The 26,279-nt window shown below is 36.2% G+C and overlaps 1 protein-coding gene across 6 annotated transcripts in view; it reads left to right on the top strand.

Annotated features, from left to right (window-relative positions):
• USP9X (ubiquitin specific peptidase 9 X-linked) overlaps window positions 1-26,279 on the top strand; it is a 157,007-nt gene that overhangs the window by 54,954 nt on the left and 75,774 nt on the right. For 4 of the 6 annotated variants that reach the window (XM_025857855.2, XM_025857853.2, XM_073901918.1 and 1 more), the window contains exons 2-14: window positions 3,442-3,695; window positions 7,583-7,728; window positions 9,967-10,046; window positions 12,389-12,501; window positions 13,731-13,949; window positions 16,543-16,658; window positions 16,867-17,118; window positions 17,192-17,330; window positions 19,235-19,387; window positions 20,500-20,604; window positions 22,066-22,272; window positions 23,523-23,659; window positions 25,126-25,274. In XM_025857855.2, the coding sequence (XP_025713640.1) occupies window positions 3,600-3,695; window positions 7,583-7,728; window positions 9,967-10,046; window positions 12,389-12,501; window positions 13,731-13,949; window positions 16,543-16,658; window positions 16,867-17,118; window positions 17,192-17,330; window positions 19,235-19,387; window positions 20,500-20,604; window positions 22,066-22,272; window positions 23,523-23,659; window positions 25,126-25,274 (1,912 nt within the window). In that variant the 5' untranslated portion in view covers window positions 3,442-3,599. The remainder of the gene's footprint in view (window positions 1-3,441; window positions 3,696-7,582; window positions 7,729-9,966; window positions 10,047-12,388; window positions 12,502-13,730; window positions 13,950-16,542; window positions 16,659-16,866; window positions 17,119-17,191; window positions 17,331-19,234; window positions 19,388-20,499; window positions 20,605-22,065; window positions 22,273-23,522; window positions 23,660-25,125; window positions 25,275-26,279) is intronic. The other 2 variants (XM_025857856.2, XM_025857858.2) reach the window with 1 other exon arrangement.

Genomic DNA, 26,279 nt, shown 5'->3' with positions numbered 1-26,279 from the left:
GCTATATATATATCTAAAATTTTATTGTGAGAAAATACATATAACCTTAAATTATCATTTTAACCATTTTTAAGTGTACATACAATTCATTGACCATTAAGTTACATTCACATTGTGCAATCATCACCATCATCCATCACCATTCACCTTCAGAACTTTTTTTTTAATCTTCCCAAGCTGAAACTGCACCTGTTATTAACTCCCCAATCTTCTCCCCGTAACCTCTGGTAACCACCTTTCTACTTTCTGGATTAGTGTAGGCACCTCAAGTAAGTGTAATCATAGAATATTTGTCTCTGTGACTGGCTTATTTCACTTAGCATAGTGTCCTCAAGGTTCATCCATGTTGTAGCATGTGTTAGAATTTCCTTCCTTTTTAACACCTAGAGAATATCTCATTGTGTGTGCATACCACATTTTGTTTATTCTTTTGTCCTTGGATTGCTTCCTGGAAAGGCTTTTTAAAGAGAGAGTATTGGTGTAGTGGACAAGGTAATAGAATTTCTAGACTTGTTAACTTTCTACTTGGGCTTTGGTCAAGTTGCTTTTTAGATGCTTGGTTTTTAATTTTAGGAAAATACCACATTCTGTGTAAATGGTGAAGATTTACCTAAAAAAAAACAAAAAACAAAACCGACTTTAATTTTTGGTGTACCTCAGGATTTGTCCTCTCTCCTAGACTTTCCCCACACTTGGGAGTATGTCATGCTACTTCCTACCATCCCATAACATTGTGACCCACTTCCTCTCAGTAGGTGGTGGCCAGGTGGAGGTTGTGTTTATGGGAGGCTGGGGGGACTCTGAGGTTATACTAATGAGTCCATCTCTTTTGACCCTTTTGTGAATAACTGGCTCTATGTTCAAGATCCCCAAGTTTTGCTTCAGTTCAGACTTGGAGAGTGAACTGTCCAGTGGATGTTTTCACTTCTGTTTCAGTGTTCAGAACTAGTCCTCACTGACATCACTACTACCTGCCACCATCCCCCTTGAAAAGAAGTGGAAAGGAAAGAAAACCTGGAGTCCAGGATTGTATTGTATTGTATCTCATGCTGAGAAGAGGGGGCATGCAGGGTGAACAGCAAGAAGCAGTTACTCGATTTGTCCGTTAGTAGAGCATTGATGATCTATGAATCAGACCTTCTCCCCCTTCTCTCCCCACCAAATGTACATATTCACAAAGCTTTGCATGTAGTTTTAGGGGAGTTATCTTCAAATCCATCCATAGTCCTCAGTTACGACCCACTGACTTAAAACAATTTTGGTAGCTTAGACCCAGCCAGATGATGAGGGAAAATGGAAGAGGTGAAAGGGGAAGCAGAGACATTCTTCCTAAGATTTTTGGGAAAAGGGGGCGCCTGGGTGGCTCAGTCGGTTAAGCGTCTACCTTCGGCTCAGGTCATGATCCCAGGGTCCTGGGATCGAGTCCCGCATCGGGCTCCCTGCTCTGTGGGGAGCCTGCTTCTCCCTCTCCTCCCCACTTGTGCTCGCTCTCTCACTATCTCTGTCTCTCTCTCTCAAATAAATAAAATTAAAAAAGATTTTTGGGAAAAGGGAAGGGCAGAGATTGGTGGTTTTTCAGTAAGGAAGACTCAAGCATATTTATAGACAAATAACAAGGCATCCAGGAAAAGAGCGAGGGGATCATCCTCTGGGGACAGTATACACAAGTGGATCATGAACCCAGGTTGGGAAACAAAGGGAAGAAATTGGAACAAATTTGAAGTGGAGAAGAATCAAGTTGAATTGATTAGCTGATAATTTTGAGTGGCAAGAAAAGAAAGGCACTCAAATAATTTGCCAGCAGACCCAAAATGACTAAAGAAAATTATTAGCTAGTTTCTCCAGGTTTTTAAAATTGTTTTCTTTACTTCACGTGAGTTTTTTTGTAATGTAGGGTGTATGAAAATGGAAAACAAAAGTGAAAGGCTGCTCATTCATGTTCTCTTTTGTATTTTCACTTTATGTATTAAACATTTTTCTATGTTTTTAGCCTCACCAGTATTTGATATTATCGGTCTTAAACTTTGTTGTTACACAAATTTGATAAATGAAACAAAATCTTGTTAGGAACCTATCTCTGGGTTAAGTGACTATTTTTATTTTATTTTTTTAAACATTTTTTTTAATGTTTATTTATTCATGAGAGTCAGAGAGAGAGAGAGGCAGAGGCAGAGGGAGAAGCAGCCTCCCTGCAGGACTCGATCCCAGGACCCCGGGATCATGACCTGAGCCGAAGGCAGACGCCTAACCATCTGAGCCACCCAGGCGCCCTAAGTGACTATTTGTTTTTAAAGGTTTATTTTAGAGGTGCCTGGGTGGCTCAGTCAGTTAAGTGTCTGACTTCAGCTCAGGTCGTGATCTCAGGGTTGTGGAATCAAGCCCCTCAACCCCAAGATCATGACCTAAGCCAAAATCGAGTCAGACACTTAACTGACTGAGCCACCCAGGTGCCCCAAGTGATTATATTTAAATTGGAGGCAAACATGGACTGTTCTGGACTACATGGAAAGTATGGTCGCCTTATAATGAAATACCTATAACTCATCAGCTAAGGCTCTCAATCTCATGGCACAATTCTCAATCACCAGGGGAGAATTTATGGAAAGTACTGATGCCTAGGCTTCACTCTCAAATACAGTAATTTATTCATTCTGGAGAGGGGTGTGCACATCATTGTTTTCCAAAGCATCTCAGATGATTTTCGTATGCAGCTAAGGATGAGAGCCATTGGTCTAATTAATATATAGAATTGAGGCTTTGCTGACATTCCCCTGTACACCTTTGCTGGTGAGGTAACAAAGAATTCCATTGTTAAACAGTTGTGGTCTCTAGCCCTGTCATGCCTCTGGGAATGCCTGTGACCAAAACCTTGCCAAAAGTGGGGAGTCAGGGTCACTTAACCGACTGGGTTGTTTAGGAATAGTAGTACATAGTTTGAACTTTTTCCAAAGAAAAATTCCCCCAAAGTTTTAAAGTTTCTGTTAAAACCTGTTATAAGCTTGTTCAAAAACCATTTATAATGCCCTAGTACCAGTGATAAATGTTAGTTGTGCAATCTTTCCTGGAATGTTTTTAAAAATAACATTTTATCTCGTTTATGTCTTGAATATACATATTTTTACAGTGTATTGAAGGTATTAGCAAATCGGAAGACAGTTTTTGCCATTCCATGATTGAATCAAAATGGCAACTAAATACCTTGATAATGTCTTTGGAATCCCAAAAGAAAGCTGAAACATAAAAGGCCGTGGTTTTGTACAAGCTGATCTACAGTTTTCAGTTTAAGTTAAATATGGTATTAATGAGACGTTAGCTTTTCACCTTATCCTCTCATTATATAGCCACCTTCTCTTGACTAGATTCACTGGTAATACTAAGTTTGAACAGTTCCTTAATTCATGATTTTTAAATCTAAAACAAATGTACTTTTTTTTCTTGTAGGTTATGCAATGGTCTCTGCAAGATGGTTTATTCTTGAATTGGAGCTTTTTAAGACTGACAAATGCTGGTACTTCATCTTCTATAAGTGGACTATAATTTCTTTTCTCAAGACAACTACATAAGCAGACAAAATTGCAAAGATCTGCCCTGTGTCGAGTATGACAGCCACGACTCGTGGCTCTCCAGTAGGAGGGAATGACAGCCAGGGCCAGGCTCCTGATGGACAGTCTCAGCCCCCCCTCCAACAGAATCAGGTACGATGTTTAAGATACTAGTTAAAGCTACACTGGTATGTCTACTATGAGATACTAAATAGTGGAGCATGTTCTGGGTGCCTGGGTGGCTCAGTCAGTTAAGTGTCTGCTTTGGGCTCAGGTTATGATCACAGAGTCCACGGGATCAGGTCCTGCATCATGGGGAGCCTGCTTCTCCCTCTCCCTCTGCCTGCCACTCCTCCTGCTTGTGCCCCTTCCCCTCCCTCGCTCTCTGTCTCTCAAATAAATAAATAAAATGGAGCATGTTCTGAATAATTTGAGAAGTAACCATAAAACTGTTAGACCTATATTTACATTATCTTTAACAGTAATGATAAGAAAGCTCAAGCACTATAGATGGTGATGCTTGAGTATGTAGCCCCTCTTTTGCTGGTGTCTTACACGGTCAGTTATCAAATGAAATATTTAATCCCCTTGTCAATTCCAGAGCAAAACATTAAATCATTCAGTGTAGCCTATGGTAAAGAGCATGGACTCAGGTCATGTTTGTGTTCAAATTTGAGCTTTTCACCGTACTAGTCTAAATGGGTAAATTAACCTCTGAGGCTCAGTTTTTCATCTGTAAAATGGGGTTAACAGTAGTACTACATGGGATTGTGAAGAGGATCAAGTGAATTAATGTTTGCAAAGAGTATAAAGTAGATTTTTTTTTAAAGATTTTATTTATTTGAGAGAGAGAATGAGAGACAGAAAGCACGAGAGGGAAGAGGGTCAGAGGGAGAAGCAGACTCCTGCCGAGCAGGGAGCCCGATGTGGGACTCAGTCCTGGGACTCCAGGATCATGCCCTGAGCTGAAGGCAGTCGCTTAACCAACTGAGCCACCCAGGCGCCCCTAAAGTAGATTTTGATATCAAGGTTTTATGCTGGCCTTAAAACTCACAGGATAATATTTTTTTCTATTCTGTGGATGAATTTGTGTAAGAGTTCTGTTATTTTTTCATTAATTATTTGGAAGATTTTATTGGTGAAACCATCAAGGTTTTAATGCAGATCCAGCTTTTTTTAATAGGGGAATTTTCTGATTTCTGTTTTTGGGGGGGGTGGTGTATGTGTCTTTTGGTAAGTTGTGTCTTTCATGGAATTTGTACCCTCACCTAGATTGTCAAATTTATAGAAGTAGTTTCTTATATGCTTACTACCTTTTTAATGTCTCAAAGTCTATGGTAATCTCTCCTCTTTCATTTCTGATACTGCTAATTTGCATTCCCTCTCCTCATACTCTTTCCTAGGGATTCATCAATTTCATTAAACTTGCCCCAAAACCAACTTTTGACTTCAGTTTTCTCTCCCCTCCCTACTTGTGTGCTTTTGCCATTATCTTTGTTCCCTTCGTTTCCTTTGAATTTGCCCTATTATTTTTCTCTTTTCTTGAAGTGGAAGTTTAGTAATTGATTTTCACCTACTTTTTTAAGATTTTATTTATTAGAGAGCGAGCATAAGCGGGGGGGAGGGTCAGAGAGAAAAGGAGACTCCCCGCTGAGCAGGGAGCCCCACTCGGGTCTCAATCCTAGGACCCTGGGATCGTGACCCGAGCCAAAGGCAGACGCTCAACCGAATGAGCCACCCAGGCGCCCCTCAGGTACTTTTTCTGATAAATAAACTAGTATTGGGTAATACCCAGATAAGACAAACATACTAAAATTTGTGATGTGCAGCTCAAACAACGCTTGCAGGTGAATTTATAGCTGAGGTGCATGCACATGAATCACAGACATGCTGCTTACAGTTGGTGCATGTTTATGTAGAATTCTGTATGGGTAAGGTTTTAGGCAAAAATATTGTTATTGTAGGGTACTTAAGTTTGTCACTTGGGGATAAGTTTTTTTGGGGGGGATAAGTTCTTATTGTCCAGTTATTATAGATTAGATAATCTATTATAAGAATGGTAGAAAAGAGATGCACATATGCTCTCTCTCCCTTTGCCCTCCTTTCTTCTCCCTCTGCCATTTTAGAGAAGTGAGCAAGTCAGGTTTTAATTTTATTTTTCCAAATAAATGTGTCACCTTTATTCCTTTTCCTCTCCAGTTCCCATGTTTAAGCCATAAAATACTGAAGTATATAGTCACAGGTATTGGACAGAATCATTAATCTTCCTTGTGTCATAAATTCGTTACCTAGTATTGAGGTTTCTTTAAACATAGAGGTTTGTGTTGGATGCCAAAGAATCTATTTTTAAACCAGGAGCTAGTAGAGTTTCAGTATGTTTCACTCTCTTTTCTGTTTATTTTTATTTTTTTAAACATTCTTAAATTTAAGTTCAATTAATTAACATAATGTATTCGTTTCACAGGTAGAGGTCAGTGATTCCTCAGTCTTAAATTTTAATTATTTTTAAAATTCAAGTATAATTAACATAGTGTTATATTAGTTTCAGGTGTACAATACGATTCAACAATTCCCCCACCTACCTCCCCTCTGGCAGCTACCAGTTCTCTATATTGAAGTCTGCTCTGTGTTAACTACACTGGAATTAAGATTTTTTTTTTAAAGATTTATTTATTTATTTGACAGAGGGAGACACAGCGAGAGGGGGAACACAAGCAGGGGGAGTGGGAGAGGGAGAAGCAGGCTTCCCGCCTATCAGGGAGCCCGATGGAGGGCTTGATCCCAGGACCCCGGGATCATGACCTGAGCCGAAGGCAGTCGATTAAGAGGCTGCCTTCGGCTCACATGATCCCGGGGTCCTGGGATCAAGTCCTCCATCGGGCTCCTTGCTCAGCAGGGATCCTGCTTCTCCCTCTGCCTGCAGCTCCCCCTGCTCGTGCTCTCTCTCTCTCTCGCTCGCTGTCTAGCAAATAAAAAAATTTTTTCTGGTTTCCATTTGTCCTTGTTCATTTGTTTCTCAAATTCCACATATGAGTGAAATCATGGTATTTGTCTTTCTCTGACTTATTTTACTTAGCATTATATCCTCTAGAAACATCCCTGTTGTTGAAAATGGCAAGATTTCATTCTTTTTATGGCTGAATAACATTTACTTAGTTGCAGAAATATTATGCACATCTAAAGAAGGGGGAAAGAGAAAGATATGCTAAAAATGAAGAATAAAAGGGAATAAAATTAGACCTGTTAGTTGAAAATGACATGGCTTGGGGTACCTGGGTGGCTCAGTCGTTAAGCATCTGCCTTTGGCTAGGTCATGATCCCAGACTTCTGGGATCAAGCCCCACATCAGGCTCCCTGCTCACTGGGGAGCCTGCTTCTCCGTCTCCCTCTGCCTGCCACTCCCCCTGCTTGAGCGCTCTGTGTCTCTCTCTCTCTCTCTCTCTCTCTCCCTGTCAAATAAATAAAATCTTTTTTAAAAAAATGTGACTTACTTAGAAACCACAATCATGAAGTTTTCATAATTGGGTAGTAGTTTGAGACTAGGCAAATTGCTGAATAGAATAAAATTTATTTTTCCCCTTCAAATTAAAAAATGAAAGTTATAATTCAGAACTTTCCATCTGTGAAATGTGAAATGCATTGTTTCATATTTGTACAATAATTCCTATTATGGCAGGGCTTGTATAATGGGAAATGGAAGCAGAGAAGCAATACACATCGTGGTTAAGAACACAAACTTCAGAGCTAAACCTGGATTCAAATCCTGACCATAGAGTTGGAGCTGTGTGACCTTGGGCTAATTACTTATTTTCTGAGTTTGTGTTTTTACCTATTAAATGGCTGTTCAATACTTCTTAGGCTGTTAAGGATTAAATGAAATTTTAAAACCTAGCACAGAGAATACCTGAAACATAAGTTTACAGTGATTTTATCTTTCAAATTTTATTCTTTTACCCTAATCTGTGTTCGTGTTTGAATTATCAGATGTTGTTACCTATGTCATAGAAACCTAAATCTGGAATATCTAATTTTTAATTAAGACTTCATCGCCTGATTCTTCCAATGAAAATTCCCCGGCAACTCCCCCAGATGAACAAGGTCAAGGTGATGCCCCACCACAGCTTGAAGATGAGGAACCTGCATTTCCACATACTGACCTGGCAAAGTTGGATGACATGATCAATAGGTGAGTTGTTTTGTTAATGTGTGTAATACACAGGAAAACCAACAGTTTCTCAGCATAGTGATTAGTAGTAAGAAAAGAGAAAGAGTGGGCAGAAATATCACAGTAGCCACATTGCCTCAATAGCCTTAACATTTTAGTGCTTACCAAATACTTTCTAACCCATGGTTCTTAATCATCGAGTAACAGTGTCAATAAAGTTTTCAGATTAATGATGATGACCCAAGCTGGTATGTTTCTGAAGTAGAACCATATGTTATTTCCCTCTTTCAGAGTTTATGAAGTTTTTTGTTGTTGTTTTTTTTTTTTCTTTTTTGGTATGTTGGTTGCTACGATAGCTGGATGATTTTCTTAATTTTTGCATGGTCCTGAGGTAAGCCAGGTAATTAGAACATCGAGTTCCTCAGAGCCTGCCCCTTGTGAACCCTTGACTAGACTGAGGCATTTAACCATCTCAGCTATTTGTTTCTCTTGATCTTCACCTCAGGGGCAAGTTCAGGGTATAATTTTTTATACGTGTAGTGGAAGACTCCCAGAGAGTGAAAGTTTAAGCTTATGTGCAGGGGAAGAAAAAGATTTAAAGAAGATAATAAGGAAAGAGTGTGTTGGGGAATCCCCACATGGCTGTGGGTTCAACAAGTGAGTGCTAGTGAGGTGTAGGGAAAGGAAGGAAAATACGCACACGTATGAGCATTTGCCTTACCAGATTTTCTTGTTGTATTTCACTTTCTAAAAATCAGTTAACACTGTTAACGTATATAATAGAAGGGAAATAGAAACCCCTTGCATTTTTTCCCCAAAAATTCTGATTACGTAAGTAATAAATGTACTATTAAACATGGAAATATATGTTGATAAAGTCCTTCAATATCCATCTTCTGTACACACATCCTAACAAAAAATTACTAATAAGTATGCTCTTCACATTACGTTTACTATCATTTGTATTGATTTTTCTACAGATACGATATTTTTACTGTACCATTTTGTAACTTGCTTTCCTCACTTCATTTATCTTGAAATTTTTCCTATATATATATATATATATATATATATTAAGATTTTATTTTTGACAGAGTGTACAAGCAGGGGAAGCAGCAGGCAGAGGGAGAGGGAGAAGCAGGCCTCCCGCCGAGCAGGGAGCCGGATGCGGGGCTCGATCCCAGGACCCTGGGATCATGACCTGAGCTGAAGGCAGACGCTTAACCGTCTGAGCCACCCAGGCGCCCCTCCTATTACTATATTTTTAACTCATTATTTTTAATAATGTATTTGAAAGAACACATTAACTGTAATTCCAGGAGATTCTTACAATTAATAATGTTATACAATGAATTGTAGTTAAAAAAACCCAGAAATCATGTAAAGTTATTTTAATGTCCCTGAGCTTTCTCTAACAGAGACCTAGCAAAAGGTTTTCCTGTTGCTTTTTGCTTTCTGTCTGGTGATTGGTGGTTGTTAGTAAAGGGTACTTTCTATGCAGACTTGAGGACAAAGTTGCATATTAGCAAATTTTCAGGGGAAGAGAAATACAAATGATATTTTAATGTAAATAAAAACAATGACAAAGGTGGTATGCATTTGTTTTTAATAGATTATATAGTCATGGAGCACTTTTTCTCAAAACCAGGGTTTTGGGAGCAGTGAGGAGGGTGAGGACGAAGGGATAGGGAAGGATGGCCTCGGAGATGGTTGGGCTGCCACTGGGGCCAGAGAAAGCACCACCTGGGTGCATGCTACATCCTTGTTGGAGGGAGGAGGGTACCTGTGGAGGCAGAGAGACCTGGAGAGCCACGTCTCACTTAACCTTCAGGAAAAATTGACAGATTATGAATTGAGGCAGTAATCTGTTACATTCCACCTAAATTTTTCTCCTTTGTGAGGAAATGAAGACCGCTAAGAGATTCATGATGACGAATCCTGAAAGAGCACATTCCCATGAACTTGAACAATAGGTTTAATTGCTACTTGATTATTATGGTAGTTTTATGTTTATGGTAGTTTTATGGTAGTTAAAATAATTTCCTCCCCCCCACCCCTGCTGTCTTTTGTTTGACAGTTCTTAAAAAAAAATTGTTTGTAGAGACGACAGATGGAACTTAGTTTCACAGAGCAGATATTCTGCCAACCTTGTTGTTTTAATATTTTAATGTTTTTTAATATTAATATTTTCATGTGAGGTAAGTATAGTGCTTTAGAGTGCAACCAATAAACAACTTTTTATATTTTTAAAACTCTTAGGCCTCGATGGGTGGTTCCAGTTTTGCCAAAAGGGGAATTAGAAGTGCTTTTAGAAGCTGCTATTGATCTTAGTAAAAAAGGTAAGTTTAAGTGTTCTTATGGTTTTCAGAATGTATGCTACTAATACACTTTCAGTTCATCCCTGAAGACTTCATTTCTTACAAACACTGGATATTCCTAGACCAGAACATCTGAGTTTTCTTGCTGTGGCATATCATATATCCTTAGAACAAGGGTTCAGATCCTTTGGACAGCCTTCAGAGGGTGTTCGTGAACTTGCTGAAGTCACACATAAAATTTTGTGTACATTCATTTTTAAACTGTCTAGTTTACATGTTGACTGTTCTTTTTAATATACTGAAAAGGTTTGATTTTCTTTCCAAAAGATAAAAAGGCTTGAAAGATGAGCTCTGGTGTTTTTATCTTGTCTAGAAGTGAAAGCGGAATTTGGAATTGATCATTTTTTCTTTTTTTTTTTTTTATTTTTATTTATTTATTCACGAGAGACAGAGAGAGAGAGAGGCAGAGGGAGAAGCAGGCTCCCAAGGAGCAGGGAGCCCGATGCGGGACTCGATCCCAGGACCCCGGGATCATGACCTGAGCCGAAGGCAGATGTTTAACCATCTGAGCCACCCAGGCGCCCGATCATTTTTTCTAATAACTTTGCTTTAGGTGCAGTTGAATTCTCTTAGCAAAGGACAACTATTAAAATACTCTCTTCGCTTTTAAGGCATTGGAAATGAACATCAATGGCAGTAACATTTCAATTTCTGAAATAGTGTAGCCATGGATGTATTCTAATTATCATTAGGTATTATCACAGTTGAAGTTGATCATTACAAAAATTTATCTGCTTAAGTCTGTTTCACTCCATGGCAAGGGTGATGTTTTCTTTATCTTAGAATAATTAACTTCCTTCATTTAAAGAATGTCTCCACACCTTTTTAATCTTGTAAAAATAATAAACTATATAAATTCATTTCCAGATTGCTATTATTGACGACCACTCAAATTTCTTTTGTTTGTTTGCACATTAATTAATTGAGCAATTTTTTGAAAACTTTTGCACTAGGCATGTTCTACGTCCTGACTGTATAATTATAGGTAAGAACACATAATGGTATTTCATTATATTCATGGACATTCATTGGACATGTAGCCCCCCTACCTCTATCTTTCTTTTCTGGGACCATGGTTTATTTTAGGCAAGGTTCAGATTTTCACATACAATACTGAGTTTAAATGTCCTCTCTTCTGTACAGTCAAACTCACAGAACACTTTATATAAAAATTGAATAACTTTTCACTTTGTCCTCAAGCGTTAAAGATTTTCAAGGGGTGCCTGGGTGGCTCGGTTGAGCGTCCGACTCTTGATTTCAGCTCAGATCATGATCTCAGGGTTGTGAGATCACGCCCCAAGTTGGGCTCCATGCTGAGTGTGGAGCCTGCTTAAGATTCTCTCTTTCTCTCTCCCTCTGCACCCCTCCGCGCCCCCCGGGGCTCCCCCATGCACACATGTGTGCTCACTCACACACTTTCTCTAAGACCAAAAAAATAATAATTATAAAAGAAGAGTTAAAGATTTTCTCTGTGTTTGGCCAGGCAGGGCATTTGGCTCTATTGCCTTTCTGAAATCAGATGATACTAAGCAAAGCTATAAAGCATAGATGCTGGGATAGTGAAAGACACTAAAACAAAACAATTCATCTTACTCAATGAAACACTTACATAGAGTAGTGTTAAGGATATTGGTGTCTAATGGATCATTTACAACCAAAATAAGATTTTAAAAATAGTTGTGAAACATCATTTTCTAAGTTTTAGTTTATTTTCAGAGAGTAAAATGCTATGAAGCATTTAGATTCCCCCTCAGTGGTACTGGTAACCATTTTACATTTCAGGTCTAGTGTCATAATTTGAAATGTTTTCAATTCACCTTGCTTGGTTTGATGTACTTTTATACAATTAAATAGTTTTGAAATTCATTGAAGATTTTGTTTCTGAATCAGTTACCTCTTAACACAGGAACTTTGATAATACTTGTATATTTTTTTGATCTCTTAACAATAGATAATGCTGTGAGTTTTTTCCAAAGCTAGTGTGAATTTCATAGCTATTGGTGAATAGTATAAATTATTTATTACCTTTTTTAAAAGATTTTATTTATTTATTTATTTATTTATTTGACAGAGAGAGAGAGAGAGACAGTAAGAGAGGCGGAGTGGGAGAGGGAGAAGCAGGCTTCCTGCTGAGCAGGGAGCCCGATGGAGGGCTCGATCCCAGGAACCTGGGATCATGAGCTGAAGGCAGATGCTTAACGACGGAGCCACCCAGGCGCCCTTTATTACTTTTTATCATATAGTTATTTTGAGACAAACAGAAAAATGCTTTGTTTACATTAATTTTTCTTCCCTTTTCTTAGGCCTTGATGTTAAAAGTGAAGCATGCCAGCGATTTTTCCGAGATGGGCTAACAATATCATTCACTAAAATCCTTACAGATGAGGCAGTAAGTGGCTGGAAGTTCGAAATTCATGTGAGTCTTGCATTTGACTTTAAAAATCCAGATTTTCATAGTGATGCCTGGGAGTTGTTTTCTCATTCATATTGGTTGTATATTTGATACATTAATTGAATTAAAGGGTGTAATACCGAGGAACCTTAAAAATACTTGTTATAAGTTCTAATTTCTATCTAAGAAAGCATGATCTTTTAGTGTGAGGTTTAGAGTTAGAGACCTTTGGTTTAATATGTGTTCTGGATTCTCAAGTGCCTTGTGACCCTAGGCAAGTCACCACGTTTCATTAATTGTGAGATGCACCACACACTCATTTTATGTACCACTAAAGAAGGAAAACACCCAAGATCGGGAATCTAGTATCTGGGACACAAAGGGTCAATGTAGAGAAATAAACTTATCCATACAGAAAGAGATGTGAAAGGAACCTGTCTGTCTCAACCATGGCATCTTGGGTTAAAAGTCTCCTGAAAATTTAAACAACAGGCCAGTATTCAAAGAGTTTGGTAATTTGAAATCAAATTATAGTTGTGAAACAAAAAAAAATCCTTAAATGGTCTAAGGTTCGTTGTGTGCCCAAGTGATTGGCAGAAGCAAACACAGGTTTTCTCTACAATACCCTCAGTTGAAGAAACTACTATGCATTGATTATAAGATACAATGAAATTTCAGAGATTTTAAAAAGTAAAAGAACATGCATCTTAGATTGACGAAATGCCGTAATTACTCCAAGTCTCTGTTCCCTGTTCATACTGTGGAAATCTGGTCATAAATTGTGAGGCAGATATTTTTGTGCTCTGTGAACTATTTTTCAAATATAACCATAGCACAAAAATCCCACCATCTTCTAATTCAACATGTAACTTTATAAGTAAAGAAACGGAAACTTTGAAGGTGCTATCAGACTTTTTCATTGAGGCTTAGATAACAAATCTATTCCATCTTGGATAATTAATATATTGTATAGATTTTAGAATTGCCGCCTCTAGTGTACAAATTCCAAAGAGGAAAAAATATAGTAATTTGCGTCTTGTCTCTATAGAGACAAGATCTTAATTTTGTAAGCTGTTGCAAATGGCTTTTTAAAGTAAAGTACTCTATAAAGGATAGTAAATGTTAATTTGGTTTTTTGATCTGTCAGTTTGATCCCAATATTAAACAATTAAAATGGTCAGTGTAAACAAATGGAGAGGTGGAGTCGTAATGTTTTGATCTTATAAATCACCTTTCCTCCTTTTATTAAACAGAGGTGTATTATCAACAATACTCATCGCCTGGTGGAGCTGTGTGTGGCCAAGTTGTCCCAAGACTGGTTTCCACTTCTAGAACTTCTCTCCATGGCCTTAAATCCTCATTGCAAATTCCATATCTACAATGGTACACGTCCGTGTGAATCCGTTTCCTCAAGTGTTCAGTTGCCTGAAGATGAACTCTTCGCTCGTTCTCCAGACCCTCGATCACCAAAAGTGTGTTGGTTTGTTATTTTCATAATTAATACAGTTTTGCTCTGCCACAGAGCTGTAAAAGATCTGAACCACCTGTTAATGTGAAGAAGAGTAGTTTCATGTTACTATGAAGGGATTCTGCATTATTTTGTGTTTTGGATTCTTTTTTCCTCCCTAGCTTTACTGAAGTATAATTGACAAAATTGTTTTAGACTGTGTTTTTTTGTTTGTTTGTTTTGTTGTTCTCTTTAGCTTTCTCCATGTAGTTAGTTCCCATTATCTTGTGCTCAGCCCTTTGGGAAATAGTCATAAAATGGGTTAGATGAAACAGGCCATAATTTTCCTCAAAAATGAGAGTAGAATAGGAGGTGACTTTGACCCAAGGCCATGATCACTGTGGACAGTCTAATGTTTTGACTTCAGGATCAAGTATATCATACAAATGTCTAATAATGTGTCATAAAAGTAAAATTATAGAAATTATAAATGAAAACAAAATAGTAAAACTTTATGAATGTCAATGAAATATATATGATACACATCACTGTAAAAGTTGTCAAATGTAAATTTTCTATATTGGCATAAATAGTATACAAAACAAAATCTATCCTTAAATTGTTCATCTTTTAATAAATATTAATACATAGTTTTTAAATTTTATAATTTAGGGAGACTTTATTTTTCTATTCTATTTTTTTTATGATATTTATTTGAAAGAGAGAGTGAGTACAACCAGGGGGAGGGGTGGAGGGACAGGGACAAGCAGACTACCCACTGAGCAGAGAGCCCAACCCAGGACTCAATCCCGGGACTCCGGCATTGTGACCTGAGCTGAAGGCAGATGCTTAAACCAACTGAGCCACCCAGGTGTCCCTTTAGGGAGACTTTTTAATATTGTGGGCCTTATAAAAAGGAAAACCCAGCCAGGAAAATTTGAATTTATACATAAAACTTTAGGTTTATTCTATTAAAAGTGGAAATCTTCAAAATGTGTTAAACTGAGAGCTGGGATTTTCTGATATTTCCCAAGATTAATATTGTTGCCACTTCATGCTTATTTTTGGTTTGGTAAATCAAATTACTATCTAAACAGTGACAGTCTCCAAAATATACCTGTATTTATCTTTCTGATTTTTGCTCTATAAGTTGGTGATAATCTTGAGATTCACAGGGAACAATTTGTTTTAAAATGGCTTCTGGTTGAAGATCTTTTTATATCTTTCTTTGACGCCTAGCTCTTCTTGAGTTTTACTAATTACAGTGTTCTTGATTGCTTAAAGATACATTTTAGCTGAAAACATAAAGGAAGATTAGTTTTAGACTGATTTTTTTTTTTTTACTTTGTGCACATATACTATTTTATATATACATATTATACATAACTATTGAGTATATCAGACTATTAGTCTCATTCCATTTACTTGAGAAATTGAAATGCAGACTTGCTGAATGCCATAGGGACTGGTGAATTAAAATGCTCAGATTTTTAATTGTTTCAAATTAGCTTTTTAAGACCAAATAAAAAGGTAGGAAAATACTATAATGAGCTTACATAGAAAAGTGTTGTTAATTTAGTGGAGAATTTAATTGATTCAGACATAAAATCCTATCAAAACTACCTTTAGCTTACATACTGTCTCTTTGAAAGCAGTTACCTTATACTTCCATTTTCCCTTTGTCCTGGACATGTTTTTTTTGTTTTTGTTCTTGAGTAGCTGTAGAAATTATTTTTGCTTAAGACTTAGTAGCGAAATTCCCCTTTCCCCTATTGGTTTTCCCTCAGTGGACTCTAAAACGTACTTTTTAGAAGAAACCTAGGTATAAAGGTTCATCTTGGGTACATAAATTTTTAGATAGATTTGATTCTTAGATCCGTATGTAACCTCTTAATTTAAGTTTTTACACGTAAGCATGCTTTTAACTCCACAAACTATTGCCTATCCCAATTTCATTGTACTGTGAATTACTGCTGTTCCTTAGGGAAGGGTTTGAAAGACAGTCCATAGTTACTGCATCGTGGTTACCTCTAAGCTGAGAATTGGGGCATTCACGGGAGCCAGCAAAAGCATCAACCAGCATGTTCTAGTCCAGAGCAACAGATACAATACCAGCCAATACCATTGGCTTTAATTAATAGTTTACTTTCAGGCTTTAAGATTATTGTATTTATAGGAAATTTTTAATTATTTACAACTACAATAAAAAAATGAATTCAAACATTATCTTAGGTTATCACATATCTTTTTCTTATTTTTTAAAGAGGTTTTTTTTAAATCCTCCTAAATTTTTAAAAAATAACTTTCAGATAATAAGATATTCTCCTACAGTGGGATCTCTGAAATAGAAACATGGCTTCTAATCCCTGTTCACCAGCTCTATTGGTAGAACCAACCAACCAACTGTGCCTTCGTGATCTAATCTGTACTGCTTATGCTTTTTCTCACAGACAAGATTACTGTGAATAATACATAATATTTTATTTCAAAGATGGTTTTACATGATTTTCTTTTTTTGAGTTTCCTGTTTCTAGTTTGTTTAATGAAGAAATTACTTCAGATGGTGCTTTTCTTTCTTAAAAGCAGGAAGTCAACCTTTTTCATTAACTGTATTACAGGGTTGGCTGGTGGATCTTCTCAACAAGTTCGGCACTTTAAATGGGTTCCAGATTTTGCATGATCGTTTTATTAATGGATCAGCATTAAATGTTCAAATAATTGCAGCCCTTATTAAGTAAGTTATGTTTTTAAATGAATCTTCAGTGCGTTATAGGAATTGCTACTTAATTCCGTGATAAAAATATTCTTTTTTCAAGCATGGTTTCCTCTTTAACTGATAACTTGGATTTTTTTAAAAAGTAATATAAGTCTGAGTTCAGTCCTAGTTGATTGTAAGAAAGTGAGTATTACAAGAGTTTTTGTTTGTTTTTGTCTTCTTTCAGACCATTTGGGCAATGCTATGAGTTTCTCACTCTTCATACAGTGAAAAAGTACTTTCTTCCAGTAATAGAAATGGTTCCACAGTTTTTAGAAAACTTAACTGATGAAGAGTTGAAAAAAGAAGCAAAGAATGAAGCCAAAAATGATGCTCTTTCAATGATTATTAAATCTTTGAAGAATTTAGCTTCAAGGGTTCCAGGACAAGAAGAAACTGTAAAAAATTTAGAAATATTTAGGTTAAAAATGATACTTAGGTAAGATATTTTCCTCTTGAAATAAACTGTGTGAATATTTAGAATCCTATTTAACACTGAATTTCTCTTCTAGATTACTGCAAATTTCATCTTTCAATGGAAAGATGAATGCACTGAATGAGGTTAATAAGGTGATATCTAGTGTGTCTTACTACACTCATCGGCATGGTAACCCTGAGGAGGAAGAGTGGCTTACAGCTGAACGAATGGCAGTAAGTCCTTTGGTTCTTTCATGAATAAAAATCTGCCTAAGGCAAAAAATTAGAATGGCTTTACTTAATGTTATAACATTTTAAAGAAAACCTTGAAACTGGGAGGTGTTGGGACTGATTTATGACTCTTAATCCTTGGAACTTTTTGTAATAGCATAGCTTATTTGGTAGTGATATAGGTAGCTTCGCACATCTTTGATAAACTTAATGCTGAATGTAGGTATTCTGAAGTAATTATTAGCTTGTTTGGGTGGATTGGTTGAAATGGAGTAGATAAAGGTGATCTTCGGGATAGATTGGATAGTATCTGATATTTGATGAATGAAGTGGCCTATCGTTCATTTGACTGATGCCACTTACAGATTTTAAAATAAGAAATACAATTACTGGAATAAGATGTACGTGAATTAATGTTTTATTATTTTAAGAACTTCACTTAAGCACTTCTATTCATAGTATTCTAATGTTGAATGTTTAGGAAACTTTACCATAGATACTATTTTTTTTTAAGATTTCATTTATTTTAGTGCACGAGTTGGGGGACGGGCAGAAGGAGAGAGAGTCTCCAATGAGATTCTCCGATGAGTGTAGAGCCTGGCGTGGTGATCAATCCCATGATCCATGAGATCATGACCTGAGCCGAGACTTAACCAGCTGAGCCACCCAGGCACCCTTTATCATAGATACTTCTTTATTTTGTAGTTTTTAAAATACATAAGTATGCCACTTTGAAAGTATTGGTCGAATAACTTGAGTGCATCGTGTCTGACGGTACTGAGCAGACATCTGTAAAAGAACTGTCCTTGCCCTCATGCCCTCCTCAGTTTAATAGGGGAGACAGTGATTAGGATGTGATAAAAGGTATGTGAAAAATGCATAGACATTGGCTCTGTGTTAGGGGTCAGGTGTTAAACATCTGATTTTGTATATGTGATTTGTCTACTTTGTGGGAATTCTGAACACAGTGCTTGTCAGAGTATGGTCTGAGGTCTGCTTCTGGTCCTTGAACTGTTGCCAGTGCTAGAGGAGTACAGAAAATGTCATCAAGTGTTCAGAAACTTTCGTAGCAATTTGACATTGCCACATAATTCCTGTATTTTATAAACGTACTTGCAACAGGTTAGAAATAAAAATGGACCTTTACCACCTGAGAAGTGTACTTCTCCAGCACATTTGGGGGTTTGATACTTTTTTAATCTCATTAAGTTGAATACTGTAAAATTACACAGTATGGGCTATTACCTTTTTGTATCATGAATTAGAGTTTTCTTCTATTGGTATAGATATTAAATAAATGCCAGTCAGCAACATAGCATAGTGTTACAGAAACACAGACTTGGGAAGCATGCAGCCTTAATTCCAGTTCCACTTCTAACGTTTCTGAGCCTGTTTATTCTTCCATAATAGGATAATATATCCCTCATTAGGATTGTTTGGAGGAGTAAAGTGCTACTGGATAAGCAGTAATACTTTATAATAATATAATTATATAAATAATAAAAGCAAAAGATTAAAAGGGCATGTTTTCATCAAAATCACAACCATTGTAAGGAAACCAAAAATGTTAAAATGGGTCTTGTACCCACTCTACCTAAACCATGGTGCTTGCTGCACTTAAATAATACTTTTCTGTGTAAATGCTGGAGTAGAATCTTTTTAATAAGTATACTATTTCTGAGTCATGGAAACATTTCTGTATATGCAAAATTAAGTTCCATGAAATTATTTTGGTTTTTCCATGGTTGTGAATTAAAACAGCACATTAAGCCTGTCACATTATTGTATTTATTTTGTATTTTTTAATTCGTACTAATGTTTAAAGTGAATGATATTTCATACGTATTTTTAAAAAAGCTTCTGTGTTTCAGTTTCTTCTTTAAATCAAATTTTTGAATTACGTTTAGGAATGGATACAGCAGAACAATATCTTATCCATAGTATTGCGAGATAGTCTGCATCAACCACAGTATGTAGAAAAGCTAGAGAAGATTCTTCGTTTTGTCATCAAAGAAAAAGCTCTGACTTTACAAGATCTTGATAATATCTGGGCAGCACAGGTAAGAAATTTCATATGGTGACTATTTGGTTTCTAAAAGAAAAATACTAATAAAAACTAAAGGAACATAGTAGTTGTGAAACAGGTCGAACACTTACATTGTTTGGCTTCTAGTATGTTTAAATGCTCATGATTTACAGAAATCGTGTTAAGAATCTTTTTTAAATAGCCAATAATACATATTTTTAAAGATCCATAAAAAAAATGTATGTATTTATTTTAGAGCAGGGGGAGAGACAGAGGGAGAGGGGGAGAAAGTCTTAAGCAGACTCCGCCCTGAGTGCAGAGCATGACACAGGGCTCAACCTCATGACCTGGGCAGAAACCACGAGTCGGACACCTGACTGACTGCATCACCTAGGTGCCCCGAAATAACTAATAATATTTTAAATATGTTCATAATTTGCTTGTATGTTTGGTACAGGTTAGCAATTGTAGGTGGTGTTTTTTCTTTTTAATTTTCACTACAAATTTTTGACTCAAGTATTTACACGTTACATTAGTTTCTTCATAAACTTAATTAGAAAAAACTTTAATGTCAGTAGAGTTAAACACTAGATTATTTGTGAAGACTTGTAATAATCCCCAGGACTTAGAGCTTTTCTGAAAAATAAGTAACTTTTTTGGTTTCATAGCTAGAAACTAGGTGATTCCTTTGATTACCTCAATGACAAGTTTCTACTGGGATCACTTGGGAAGTATTGTTGGGTTTTTAGATTACAAAGCTTCATGTTTTGAGTCTGTAGAAACCAAGAAAACATTCAGAAATTTTCCCTTTGAGTGCTTAAGGTTCCAGTTTTGGAACAGTACCATTGGTGTGCCTTATTGTTCTCCTACTTGCAATGTTAAAATTGGCACGTTAAATTCAGTAAATTGTAATAAAGGCTCACATGAATTCCCAAGTAACCATTAACCAGTATATCAAGGAATTAATTTGTCAGGTTTTAGAGGCCAGTTCTCAAGCATTTTTAAAATGTTAAGAATTTTCTTACGTTTTACACTTAGATGAAGCTGGTGGGAATAGTTTAATTAATAGCTGCCAGCCGTTGTGTATACACAACTTATCTGCTGTTCAAATTCTGATATGCTATGTTATCTTTGGTTTTTCAATAGGCAGGGAAGCATGAAGCCATTGTGAAGAATGTACATGATCTACTGGCAAAGTTAGCGTGGGATTTTTCTCCTGAACAACTTGATCATCTTTTTGATTGCTTTAAGGTAATAGCATAGTAAAGTAGTGCCACTTCATTTTAATAAAATTACCTTATTAGATCTGTGAGTTGCTCTTAGCCAATAACTACTTCAATAGAAATTATTGAACAATTTCTCGTGTGAAGGAAATGGTCATTTTTTTTTCCAGTGAGAACTTAATGTTCATTTTTATAATAATAGTCCTCATAAATACGGAATCTTTTTTTTTAAGTTTACTGTGTTTTTTTTTTTTTTTAATTTACTTTTGAGAGAGAGAGAATGAGAGGGGGGAGGGTCAGAGGGAGAAGCTGACTCCCCGCGGAGCAGGGAACCTGATGCGCAACTCGATCCCAGGACTCCAGGATCATGACCTGAGCCGAAGGCAGTCGCTTAACCAACTGAGCCACCCAGGCGCCCAATACGGAATCTTTTAAACTCAGGTTGTGAGTTTGGATTTCTTTCCCCTAGCAGTTTGAATTTTTATTATAGGTTCAGGTGCACTGTAGGACTTCAGGGAAGGATGATTGGTTGCAATAAAAAATAAAGTGTCAATAACAAGGGATTACCAATAGCTTGGTATTCTGGGGTGATGTGCACAGGCAAATGGAAATGTAATTTATAAGGTAGCCCAAGAGCCCCGATAGCGATACCTGCATTGGTAGTATCATGTACTTGTTAAGGCCATATTGTGTAGTGGTCTCTCTACAGTTGTTAATATTGGGTTTGTGAAAATCATATGATTGGTGAATTTGTGGATTAAGAACATAACGACCTTAAGGCAATAGCAGTGTTCACGATGAGTGTTCCATTAACAACTGGCATTAGATGATAAAGGTATCTTGTTTAAAGTAACAGTTATACTGACTGCTGGTGGGAATATAAGTTGTTACAACCATCTTGGAAGTAGATTGGTATTTCTTGAAAAGTGTAGGATTCTCATGACTCATCAGTTTGACTTCTCAATATATCCTCTAGAGGAACTGATGCATATGTACACCAGGATTCACGTTTAACATTTATAGCAGAATTATTTGTAATAGCAAACAAGAAAATTGCTATGTAGAATGGGTAAATGGAACGTGGTTTTCAGCAGGCCAGTTCTGTACCCCTCACCCCCACTGTCAGAGATATTTGGCAGGATGTGGACATAATTTGGTTGTCACAGGTGGGAGGAAGAGTTGCTACTAGCCTCTACTGGGTAGGGGCCAGGGATGCTGCTAAACAGTGCAGAGGAAAACCCCACAACAAAGATTCCTCCAACCTAAAATGTCAGTACCAAGGTTGAAAAACCGCGATGTTAGGTATTTCTATAAATAGAGATTTTTTTTTTGTCCTCACGTTTAATTCTGCCCTATCTTATCTCTCGGGTATCACTAGAATAATCCTGTGCTCAGCATGTTTTTCCCATGAATATAGTTAATCCTGTGACAATTTAATCACTGATGGGTAAATGTGGTGTTTTCATGTCATTTTTAATTATTTTTCTAGGCCAGTTGGACAAATGCAAGTAAAAAGCAGCGTGAAAAGCTACTTGAGCTGATACGTCGCCTTGCAGAAGATGATAAAGATGGTGTAATGGCACACAAAGTGCTGAACCTACTGTGGAATCTGGCCCACAGTGATGATGTACCTGTAGACATCATGGACCTGGCTCTCAGTGCCCACATAAAAATACTAGATTATAGTTGCTCACAGGTAAGGTGTGCCCCTTTGTTCACTTTTTCTCACACTTGCCTTCATTCTCAGGATGGCTTAGATACAGAATAGTTCCACATCTTTTGATGTTATTTTTGAAAAAGAATTGGCTCACTTTCTTCATGTAAGTCTGCCTTCCTCATGTTAGGTATCTATGTCAAAATTTTGTGTATCATCTGAAAAGCATTTTAGTTTCCTTGGGAGAAAGACGGTATTAAAAAAACAAAACAAAACAGGTTATATAGTGGTACAATTGTCAGATGCATGGGGCTGAAATAATCAGTTTCAAATAGATCATAAGATATTAAAGGGACTTTAGAGGTAAGAGAATTTTGAGTTTCTTTGATCACAGGGAAATTAAGAAGAGTTAATAGAATTTTCTGAATAGTAAAACATTCTGAGTCTTTCCTGTGAGCAAATCACACAACAGCTTCCCTGGATTCTAACTTGTATTATGTTAACTTTTATGGTAAAATGAAAATTGCTGATTAACTAATTTTCCACTTGTTGAAACAATTTGCTACCCTCATGAACTGAAATTTAGGTGAGAGCTAATAAGATCAAGTAGGTGTATGTGATTCAGGTGCCATTCGGTTTTTTTTACTATACTTTTCTTGTAATAGGTCATTAAACACTTAGTATACCAAATACTAATAAGAAGCTTCAATTTAAATTATTTCATTAAACAGAGACATACACACACAAAGTAATCCAAACTTAAACTCCTTAGGTGCAAAAACCTACATTTCTGATTACTCTTGATTAGGGGAAGGAGTAAATAAGATAGGAAAAGTGAAATACATTTGAAATAAAATTTTGAGTTTATAATACTTTTATAACTGCTTTCCTTTTATCTTTTTTGTGTATATGTCCATATGTCCTTATATTGATTTTCGGTGAAACTTTTTTTTAACTTAGTTGCCATACCATTATTTTCTTGGGAAAATAGAAATTTTCGGTGTCCTTCACTATGCTAAAACAATCCCATTTGGAATAACAATTGGGGTTATATGTTATTGCTGAATTTTATTCAATAGAATTCTTTGAAACATTGGATAGTACTGTTTTACTTTTTGTAGTTTTGGTAGTAAATGTGAAATAAAAATGTATTTACTACTTTTAAACACTGTTAAACTCTTATCTGCAATTACTACATGCTTGTGATGATGATCTTATAAGAAAAGCCCTATTTTATCATTGGAGTTTTCCTGTGTATGACCCATCTAAAACATTGAAATTGTTTGTTTAAGGACCGTGACACACAGAAGATCCAGTGGATAGATCGTTTTATAGAAGAACTTCGTACAAATGACAAATGGGTAATTCCTGCACTGAAACAAATTAGAGAAATTTGTAGTTTGTTTGGTGAAGCCCCTCAAAATTTGAGGTAAGGCTTTTAACAGAAAATTTCAATATTTTTATTTTGTTGAAAAGAAATAGCATTGTCACTTGGTAAAAACAAATTTTTCAAAGGAATGTGGGGAGTTGATAGGCTAAGAGAAGGGTTAATTTGGAACAAAAGATTCCTGTATCATATCTATATCCTTGATTTTATTGATGAGAAAGTATGCCACAATTAAGTGATAAATGTCAGACTCAGCAATATTCTGTATTACTCATGAAAGATGATAAGATACGGTTTAAAATATTTTTTGATTATAGCTAAATTTCTGTTAAGTAGTTGTATGTATGTAGATATGTATGTATTTATAAATAGTGGTCTTCAAATATAATCCTCTTACATGCTGAATTCTCGTTACTAGAATAATTTGTCCTGGTATTTTCTAAGAGTTGGAACAGATAATGTGAAAAGTTAAAAATAATGTGCAGAGAGAGAGCTAGGTATAGTATCAAGAATACTTAATAATGGGGTCAGGATTCCTGAGTATGACCCTTGAGTCTAAACAGTCATATCATCTTGTAAAGATTTACTAATTGAAAGAAACGTGTTTTTCTTATGTGTAAAATTAGATGATTGCCAAAGATCCTTTGCCCCAGATTATTAAGATTATGCCTAAGACAGAAAAGGCCATATATATTTTGGTTTCAGTGGTTGAACTTCGTCTCAGTTTTATCCAAAGGCTTGAAAAAATATGAAATTAGAAAAGCTGTAGGGATAAACAGTGAAGGAAATCCAGACGTATATCTTATTAACAGTAACATTTATTTGAGGGACATATTTTTATTTTTGGGCCACTGTATATAATGCCTTTCTGCCTTTCTCAAATGAATTAACTTGTCTGTTGTAGAAAGAGCAGTTTCCATACTCTTTCAGGGTACAGTAGCTTCATTTCCACTAGAATAGTAATGGCTCTGAGAGTTTATTGGTTTCAGTGAAGGTATCAGAACAGGTAGGAAAGGGACTAGATGTCTTTCTAGTGATACCTGTGGGCAAATATAGCTACAAACCAAGTGTCCCAGAATGTACCTTGAATAGCTAATAAATAAAATTTTACAGAAGGCATTTTCTTTGATCAAATTCTTCACTATTACAGCATAATCTTTGTGCTACTGGTCTTGCAAGGATTATGTTCCTGTTCTGTAATTCTGTAAACTTCAACAAGTGCTTTAGTACTACTGTAGTATAGGAGTAGAAATTAGTCGTTGAGGTAGATGCCCATGTTATGAGATTGGAGAACATTATAGTTTCCATGTAAATAAGAAAAATGGAATAAATGTCTGATTTTTGAGACTTTTTTAAAAATTATTTGATATTATTAAAGTAAATGGCTAAGAGTATAAGTCTATCATGAGGAAAACCATTTTAAATTTTTCTAGTAGGAGCTAAGAATTTAGATTGTATTAAGCTCTTTTGCTTACAACAGAGTTTAATTGCCTAATTATATTGTTAAGTTCTTCTCGTTTCAGTCAAACTCAGCGAAGTCCTCATGTATTTTATCGCCATGACTTAATCAATCAACTTCAGCACAATCATGCCCTAGTTACTTTGGTAGCAGAAAACCTTGCAACTTATATGGAAAGCATGAGGCTGTATGCTAGAGGTATGTATTGTGAGCTCACCCAAAATACAGGAAATAACAGCAATTTCCCAGCATTTTTTTCATCAGTTACTTCACAAATGGACAAAAGTATTTTAAAAGATGGATGATAATGGGTCTTATTAACTGTGTTCCTTTATGAGCTTATGTTCCATTTTTACTCTGAATTTTTACCTACCCTAAATTTCAAGCCAGCATTTCACAACTCTTTCTTGGTGCTTGCTTTTCCCAATCTCCTTGTTAAATTGATTTCTTTTTCTTCTCCGGGAGTTCTGCCTGCCTGTACTATATAATTGCTTGTTACCGTCTTTGGGATGTACTTGACTCATTCTCAACCTTTGTTTCATTACTACCATCACCTTTATTTTTTCATGAAAATTTGTGTTAAGTCTGTTCTTGTATATGTTATAATTCCTTTATAATCCTGAGTCCTTATTTCATAAATCTTTCAGACTTTGTGAATTAGAAAATTCACAAGGACAGCGATGTGAAACTACAAAAATCCACGTTTATGCTGGTTTACAAAGTGAATTTGTTTAAATGTGTAGGGTAGAGTTTCCTGAGGTTTCAGCAGCCAGTTTTTAAGTTCTTGCCATTATGTGGAGCTCTGTTTCAATACTCCTTTTTGCCCTCTGGCAGTTGTGTTTATTTGTGCTAGAGTAAGGATGGGTTTTTAGTACATATTCCACTGTCTTGGAGGCCCAACCTTGTTCCCATAGTCACAGAAAGAAAACTGTACTACCACTGCTAGAAATAGAATTGAACATAATGGTTACTGAACATACTACTGATTTAACATTTTATAGTAGATAAGAGTCTGCAGAAGCCAGTAGTTATGTATTTAAAATGGTATTTCTAATACTCATTACCTGAAGAGTAGATTAGATTCTTGGCATTCTTGAATAAAATCCCAAGATGCTTATAAATCATAGGATTTGCTTTAACACAGGATATGTATGTATATTCCCGTCTAAAATTCAGATATACATAATGGAAAAATTAAGCAGC

This window comes from Callorhinus ursinus, unplaced genomic scaffold, assembly GCF_003265705.2.
Source record: "Callorhinus ursinus isolate GAN/ISIS: 27379988/994484 unplaced genomic scaffold, GSC_fseal_2.0 scaffold16, whole genome shotgun sequence".
Taxonomy (NCBI): Eukaryota; Metazoa; Chordata; class Mammalia; order Carnivora; family Otariidae; genus Callorhinus; species Callorhinus ursinus.
The sequence above is the reverse complement of the archived record's forward strand: the minus strand, read 5'-3'. Positions and strand labels throughout refer to the sequence as shown.